The 8,906-nt window shown below is 45.3% G+C and overlaps 1 protein-coding gene across 2 annotated transcripts in view; it reads left to right on the top strand.

Annotated features, from left to right (window-relative positions):
- Nucleotides 1–6,847: 6,847 nt before the first annotated feature.
- Nucleotides 6,848–8,906, top strand: part of LOC137307233 (eukaryotic translation initiation factor 4B-like) — a 44,569-nt gene continuing 42,510 nt past the window's right edge. For both annotated transcript variants that reach the window (XM_067976659.1, XM_067976658.1), the window contains exon 1: nucleotides 6,848–6,898. In XM_067976659.1, coding sequence (XP_067832760.1) covers nucleotides 6,886–6,898 — 13 coding nt within the window. In that variant the 5' untranslated portion in view covers nucleotides 6,848–6,885. The remainder of the gene's footprint in view (nucleotides 6,899–8,906) is intronic.

The following is an 8,906-nucleotide window of genomic DNA, read 5'->3' as shown; positions in this document are numbered from 1 at the left end:
GTACACACTATCCCCACTCAATGTACAGTCTATCCCCACTCAATGTACACACTATCCCCATTCAATGTACAGACTATCCCCACTCAATGTACAGACTATCCCCACTCAATGTACAGACTATCCCCACTCAATGTACAGATCATCTCCACTCAATGTACAGTCTATCTCCACTCAATGTACAGTCTATCTCCACTCAATGTACAGACTATCCCCACTCAATGTACAGACTATCCCCACACAATGTACAGTCTATCTCCACTCAATGTACAGTCTATCTCCACTCAATGTACACACTATCCCCACTCAATGTACAGACCATCTCCACTCAATGTACAGACTATCCCCACTCAATGTACACACTATCCCCACTCAATGTACAGACTATCCCCACACAATGTACAGTCTATCTCCACTCAATGTACAGTCTATCTCCACTCAATGTACACACTATCCCCACTCAATGTACAGTCTATCTCCACTCAATGTACAGACTATCCCCACTCAATGTACACACTATCCCCACTCAATGTACAGTCTATCTCCACTCAATGTACAGTCTATCTCCACTCAATGTACACACTATCCCCACTCAATGTACAGTCTATCCCCACTCAATGTACACACTATCCCCACTCAATGTACAGTCTATCCCCACTCAATGTACAGTCTATCCCCACTCAATGTACACACTATCCCCACTCAATGTACAGTCTATCCCCACTCAATGTACAGTCTATCTCCACTCAATGTACACACTATCCCCACTCAATGTACAGTCTATCTCCACTCAATGTACAGACTATCCCCACTCAATGTACAGTCTATCCCCACTCAATATACAGTCTATCCCCACTCAATGTACACACTATCCCCACTCAATGTACAGTCTATCCCCACTCAATGTACACACTATCCCCACTCAATGTACAGACTATCCCCACTCAATGTACAGTCTATCTCCACTCAATGTACACACTATCCCCACTCAATGTACAGACTATCTCCACTCAATGTACACACTATCCCCACTCAATGTACAGACTATCCCCACTCAATGTACACACTATCTCCACTCAATGTACAGACTATCTCCACTCAATGTACACACTATCCCCACTCAATGTACAGTCTATCCCCACTCAATGTACACACTATCCCCATTCAATGTACAGACTATCCCCACTCAATGTACAGACTATCCCCACTCAATGTACAGACTATCCCCACTCAATGTACAGATCATCTCCACTCAATGTACAGTCTATCTCCACTCAATGTACAGTCTATCTCCACTCAATGTACAGACTATCCCCACTCAATGTACAGACTATCCCCACACAATGTACAGTCTATCTCCACTCAATGTACAGTCTATCTCCACTCAATGTACACACTATCCCCACTCAATGTACAGACCATCTCCACTCAATGTACAGACTATCCCCACTCAATGTACACACTATCCCCACTCAATGTACAGACTATCCCCACACAATGTACAGTCTATCTCCACTCAATGTACAGTCTATCTCCACTCAATGTACACACTATCCCCACTCAATGTACAGACCATCTCCACTCAATGTACAGACTATCCCCACTCAATGTACACACTATCCCCACTCAATGTACACACTATCCCCACACAATGTACAGACCATCTCCACTCAATGTACAGTCTATCTCCACTCAAGGACTAGAGAGTTGTATATTCAAGTTTGCTGACGACACTAAGTGAGGAGGCAAAGTAAACAGGAAGCTACAAAGGGACATAGACAGTCTAAGTGAGTGGGCAAAACATTGGCAGATGGAGTTCAATGTGGGAAGTGTGAGGTTGTTCACTTTGGATCTGAGAAAGATAAATAGGAATATTTTCTTAATGGTGAGAGACTAGGAGCTGTGGAGGGGAAAAGGGATTTAGGTGTCCACAAATCACTAAAAGCTAGTGCACAGGTACAAAAAGTAATCAAAAAGGCTCATGGAACGTTGGCCTTTATCTCACGGGGCTGGAATATAAAGGGGAGGAAGTTTTGCTTCAGTCGTACAGAGCCTTGGTCAGACCCTATCTGGAGAACTGTGTTCAGTTCTGGGCACCACACCTCAAGAAGGACCTTTGGAGGTGGTGCAGAACAGATTCACCAGAATCATACCAGGACTTTAAAGGGTTACATCATGAAGACAGGTTGCATAAATTTGGCATGTATTTAGAAGGTTGATGGGTGATCCAAATGAGATGTTTAATATGATGGATTCGATAGAGTAGATAGGAGAAACTATTTCCTCTGGTGGGGGAATCCAGAACAAGGGGGCACAATCTTAAAATTAGAGCTAGGCCATTTAGGAGTGAAATCAGGAAGCACTTCTTCACACAAAGGGTAGTGGAAATCTGGAACTCTCCCCCACAAAAGGCTATGGATGCTGGGTCTATTCAAATTGTTAGGACTGCGATCGATATATTTTTGTTGGGTAAGGGTATCAAGGGATATGGAACAAAGGCGGGTAAATGAAGTTGGGCTGAGATCAGTCATGATCTAATTGAATGCCAGAGCAGCCTCGAGGGGTTGAATAGCCTCTTCCTATGTTCCTATGTTTCTAATGAACGGGCCATCTCCATCCAAGAATGGGCCCCCTTCACTCAATAAACAGTCCATCTTCACTCCATAAACATGCATTCTCCTCTCAATAGACAAGATAGCTCCACCCAATATATGGGTTGTCAATCTACTTGCATGGGTTTGCACAATGTTGCTGGTTTACTCTGGGACTCAGTGTAATCAGGTATTCATTTTTGGGTCTGTTGTATTTGAATGCGTAGATGTTCATGGGAAATACAGGTCTTTAAAGAAGCAAGGCTATGAAGAGTCAGAGGGACATCGGCAGCAATTCTGGGATTTGAAGCAGAGGACATAACCCACACCAAAAAATATTTGGACGAACACATCCCCCTCACCCCCTCCTTCATGATTGCACCTATGGAATAGTCATTGTTATGGTGATGAACACAGCAGCCATTTTGTGCACAGCAAGGTTCTATAAACAGAGTTGAATGACCATTTAATGGTTTTCCTTTCGGTGGGTGAGGGAGGATTATTGACCAGAGTACCTGGAGAACTACTCTGCTCAACTTCAAAATGTGCTGTGGGCTCCATCTGAACCACTGGGACGGACAGGCCGGATGTCGGTTTAATGTTTCTTCTGAAGGATGGCGCCTCTGACAATGGGGCGATGCCCTCAATACTACACGGAGTATGAAGAGATATGGAGAAAGGGCAAGGAGTTGGAATTAAAGAGATAAAACTGCCAGGCTAGCAAAATGGCAGAGCAAGCTCAGTTGGCCAACTCCCGCTTCTATGTTTCTGAGATTAACTGTGCTGGGTAGAGTAAATTTAAAAGAGATATTAGAAAGAAGTTCTTTATTTACGGAGTACTAAATATTGGGAACAGTCTAGCAGGACAGATATTCAAAATACAGTTGGATAATAGTCAGGAAGCGTTAGATGAGTGAGTGACTGCCTGCTCTTTTGGTGTTATTACCACAGCCGTGCAGTTTGATGTGTATCCATAGACACCACATGAGGGCGCTACAATAAAAAGCAAATTCCAGCCTCCAAAAGCTTGCGTTTTGTACCCAGGACGTGGACAGATTTAGTGCACAGGCCATACAAAGAACATTCCTCCGTCAGCTAGGGGGGCCTTCGTTTATTATTATCATTTCAAGTAACAAGGTGAATGTTGTCCGCTTCCTGAGAGCAGCCGTTAAATGTGATTAAGGGATCAGCGACAGCAGAAAATGATGATGTCGTGCTGTCTGCTGCCTCATTTTCTGTATCACGTGAATGTGCGGAAGGACAAATGTAGCCCTTTGTACAATGAGAACTGATGTAACCAGTATATTTGCACAAAATGTTCCCCTCCATGGTGCCTGATGTCTTTGACTAGAGCCATAACAAAGATAGTGTTATTACCGTGTTTGTTTATTAGTAATTTTATTGTTAATATTTCTGGGGGCTTTTTTCCGTTGACTTTGCTGTCTGGTTGTGTGGCTGTGTTTGATTCTCGGAGTGCAAAACACTCTGTATAGCTGCAGAGAATGTATCTGATTGTTTGGGTCTGCACCCACTAATCTGCAGCTGCATTGTCCCAATGATCTGGCCATCTCCCACTGCTCAATCGGAGTTTCTCCTCACCAAGTCTATGGCCTGTTCCTCATAGGGGGTCAACTCTCTAATATCTGGTTTGCCACTTCCAGTCCCCTGCCTCTCATAGACATTGTGCACAAATTTCACCTGTAACAAGATTGAATTAATTCGGGTAGAGCTGTCTCCCAGCTGGTATGGGACAACTGATGTAATAGATCTGCTGGTAGTAACTCATTACAGTGGAGGAAGTGGTTTTAAGGTTCTGCACGCAACTAATTGTAGATATTGCCACATATTGTAAGATCCTGAATTAGTGCTCGCCTCCTTGACCACAGTGCAGTGGGTAGGATGGCTTGTGCAGCTAATAATTTTAGAGGATGAACAGTGTGTTCGTGCCCAGGGTACTTTAGGAAGAAAAGGGAAAGTGGTCGGTGTGTTAGCTTGCCTTCCCTCGCCAGGTCATTGAACTTTCTCTGCCTCTGATCTGCAGTTCTGGGGGTGGCAGAAGTGGCACTGAGTGACACGAGACACTTTTCTGAGCTTTCCTCCCCGTGGACATCCAGCACTCTTTCACTCCTTGGCTGCATTTCATCCATGAGTGCCTGATAGTTGGTCTAATTAAAATTCTGGGCTCTTCTTCTCTGCCTCCTTCCAATGGCCTGCTCCCTTCTCTGGCTGCTTCTGTCTGTACCCTCATTTGAAAACATTCTTTAAAAGCGCCGCAAAATCTCACGTGAGCCATCTATTACGGCTGCCTGACAGTCAACAGTGTATAGTCTCCAGTATTGATGTAAAATTTAATGTGGAGAAATGTGAGCTGTTGTATTTTGGGAGGAAGAATAAGGAAAAAACATGTACACTGGATGGTAAAACTTTAAAAGGGATAGAAGAGGTGTTTTGGAGGTGGAAGCAAGCGGTCATGGTAACAGATTGGAAGCTCAACTCTGCGTCGACCAATATGCAAAGGTTCCACAGCTCCAGAAATGGCCTGAGGTGGCTATGAGGAAGGTTAATGGAGTCAAGACCAGAGGCACATAGGTGTTGGTCTGAGCTGTGGAGGTTGGCTTCAGTTTTTGTCCATTTTCGTCTGATTTACGTTCCTGTGAAGCGCCCTGGGATGTTTTTCTATGTTAAAGGCGCTATATAAATTCAAGCTGTTGTTGTTTTTATTGTTGCAACATTTAGCTGGGGGGAAGTTTTTTTAAATTCATTTATGGGATGTGGGCGATGCTGGCGAGGCCGGCATTTATTGCCCATCCCTAATTGCCCTTGAGAAGGTGGTGGTGAGCCACCTTCTTGAACCGCTGCAGTCCGTGTGGTGAGGGTTCTCCCACAGTGCTGTGAGGGAGAGAGTTCCAGGATTTTGGCCCAGCGACGATGAAGGTTACTACAACAACAACTTGCATTTATATAGCACCTTTAATGTAGTTAAGCGTCCCAAGGCGCTTCACAGGAGCGATTATCAGACAAAAATTGACACCGAGCCAAAGAAGGAGACATTAGGACAGATGGTCACAGAGGTAGGTTGTAAGGAACGTCTTAAAGGAGAGAGAGGTGGAGAGGTAAAGAGGGGGAATTCCAGAGCTTAGGGCCTAGACGGCTGAAAGCACAGCCGCCAATAGTGGGGCGAAGGAACTGGGGGATGCACAAGAGGCCAGAATTGGAGGCACACAGAGTTCTCGGAGGGTTGGAGGAGGTTACAGGGATAGGGAGGGGCGAGGCCGTGGAGGGATTTGAACATGAGGTTGAGAATTTTAAAATAGAGGCATTGGTAGACCGGGAGCCAATGTAGGTCAGTGAGCACGGGGGTGATGAGTGAACGGGACTTGGTGCGAGTTAGGATACGGGCAGCAGAGTTTTGGATGAGCTAAAGTTTATTGTGGGTGGAAGGTGGGAGGCCAGCCAGGAGAGCATTGAAATAGTCGAGTCTGGAGGTAACAAAGGCATGGATGAGAGTTTCAGCAGCAGATGGGCTGAGGCCGGGACAGAGACAGGCGATCTTACAGAAGTAAAGTAGGCGGTCGTGGTGATGGAGAGGATATGGGGTCTGAAGCTCAGCTCAGGGTCAAATAGGACACCAAGGTTGTGAACAGTGTAGTTCAGCCTCAGACAGTGGCCAGGGAGGGGGATGGAATCGGTGGCTAGGGAACAGAAAACAGTGGCTTCGATCTTCCTAATGTTTAATTGGAGGAAATTTCAGCTCAACCAGGACTGGATATTGGACAAGCAATTTGACAATACAAAAGCAGTGGTGGGGTCGAGAGAGGTGGTGGTGAGGTAGAGCTGGGTATCGTCACCGAGGGGCAGCGTGCAGATAAGAAATAGCAGGGGGCCAGGGCAGTTGGGAATTGTGGCGAAGAGAAAGTTGGCACTAATTTGTACAGATTATTTTTAACTACATGCAAACTGACTAACACAAATGTAAACAAAAAGCAAAATACTGTAGATGCTGGAAAAATGACAAAACAGAAATAGCTGGAAATACTGACTGATTTCTGTTTCTCCACAGATGATGACCTGCTGAGTATTTCTAGTCTTTTCTGGTTTCGTTAGCACAAGTGTAATAAATTCTAATACTATATTAAAATGGTTTATAATGCATTTAACATGTTTTTTTTTAAATTGACCGCCATTGTTTTATTTAAATTTAAAAATTGTGAACCATAACATTTATTTCCCAACTGCTAAGACGCTTGGATGTCATGTGACTCTAACATCCGGGTTCTGTCACTGGTCATTCTCCAACATGGCGTCTTCAGGTGAGTGGCTGCGAGTGTGGCGCGGGGCTGGGAAAAAGACACCAAATGCGTCCAACTTGCGGCTTCTCCGCCACAGCTCAACCACTTTGGAAAGCGGGGCGAACGAATGATGTGGTGAGCGGCAGGAGGCCCGCAGTGTGGGAAGGCAGCGGGGTGACGGGCGCCGAATGGGTTGCGGGTGTGCTGTGGTGCGTGTGCGGGAGAGCGGTAACCCGGGGGGCTCGGCCTTTGCTGCACGTTAAGCCTGATACATCTTGTCCGCCCAGGCGCAGCGCGCATGCGCGGCAGGGGAGGACATGTAATAAACTTCAATTATTCAAAAATACTTCAAACTACTGAGCCAGTATTTTCCTCTGCAATGCATTGTCACGCTCTATAGCGTGTACTAGAACTTCTGCGAATCACAGTATTGCAATAAAACAACCTTACATTTAATTAAAAAGGAAATATGGTATATCTGCACATTTTAAATTCTACTGTATATCCAGAAACATAAATCAAAGTGTAGTTTAAAAACCTGAAATGGATAATTTACTATTATAATGTAACTCCATATAAACACTCCTACCCATATTCACAGCCACCATCTCGACCCTGCCATCTCACGTGGCTTCTCTATTCCCACCGTCTCAATCACAGACAAGGACATCTCTGACCACTTCCTTGCATCCTGCACCATACTCATCCCCCAACTGCTTAACAGCAACGGTTTCAAGCTCCCAACTGTCTAGCTTTTGGCCCTCCATTTACCACGATACTTCTGCAGCTACCGATCTGCTCGATCACACCCTCATCTCCCAACTTTTATGTCCTTGTCCCCAGTAAAACCCGTACTCTCTCCCACCTTGGTCGTTCCCCTTTGTACGGTTCCCATCTTTGCTCCCTTAAGTTCAAGGGACATAGACTTCAATGGGGCTTACAGGGTTAAATTATGAAAGACAGGTTGCATAAACTTGGCTTGTATTCCCTTGAGCACAGAAGATTAAGGGGGTGATCTGATCAAGGTGTTTAAAATGTTAAAAGGATCAATAGGGTAGATGCAGAGAAACTGTGTCCTCAGGTGGGAAAATCAAGAATTAGGGACATAATAAAATTAGAACTAGGCCATTTAGGAAGGAAATCAGCAAGCACTTTTTCACACACAGGGTAGTAGAAATCTGGAATTCTCTTTTTTCTCTCTTTCCCCCCTCCCCCCCAAAAAAAAAAACCAAAAGGGCTGTGGATGCTGTGACAGTTGGAGCTTTCAATGCTGAGCGATACATTTTTGTTTGGTAAGGGTATCAAGGGATATGGAGTTGAGAGACAGATCAGCCATGATCTAATTGAATGGTGGGGCTGTCTCCAGTGGCTGAATGGCCTACTATATCCCTATGTATGTGGTGTACAATGGGTTTAGCCATTCATCACCAGCTCTGGCTGGACCACATCAAGCACTATCTGGCCCTGCTGTCCTGTGCCAAACCTGCTCACTACTCCAGGATCATCCTGGAATGCAAAGATAACCCCTGGCTTCTCTTCTCCACTACCAACTGTCTCCTTAAAAACCTCTCCCCTGCCCCCATCACCCTCACCAATAACAATTGCAAGGAGCTCATGGACTCCTTTGTCACAAAGATTGAGACCATCTGTTCAGCTGCTTCTCTGGCATCCCTTCCCTTTGCCCACCAAGACAAGGTTTCCCCCTGCCCTAGCCCTGAACCCACATCTTTCTCTAGTTTCCCTCCTATTCTCATGCTCTCTCCAAGCTCATCTTGTCCATGAGATCTACCTCCTGCTCTCTTGACCCTATTTCCACTAAACTGCTGACCACCCAACTTCTCTTCCTGGGTTCCATGGTGGTTGATATTGTGAACGGTTTTCTTCCTCCCTTTCAAATTTGCTGTCATCACCCATCTCCTCAAAAAACCCACCATTAACCCCTCTTGCAAACTCCTCGCAAACTACCACTCCATCTCCAACCTCCCTTTTCTCTCCAAAGGCCTTGAACATGTTTTCACTTCACTTCCCA

The sequence above is a fragment of the Heptranchias perlo genome, chromosome X (genome assembly GCF_035084215.1).
Source record: "Heptranchias perlo isolate sHepPer1 chromosome X, sHepPer1.hap1, whole genome shotgun sequence".
NCBI lineage: Eukaryota > Metazoa > Chordata > Chondrichthyes > Hexanchiformes > Hexanchidae > Heptranchias > Heptranchias perlo.
Note: the sequence above shows the minus strand (reverse complement) of the source record. Positions and strands in the feature narration are given on the sequence as shown.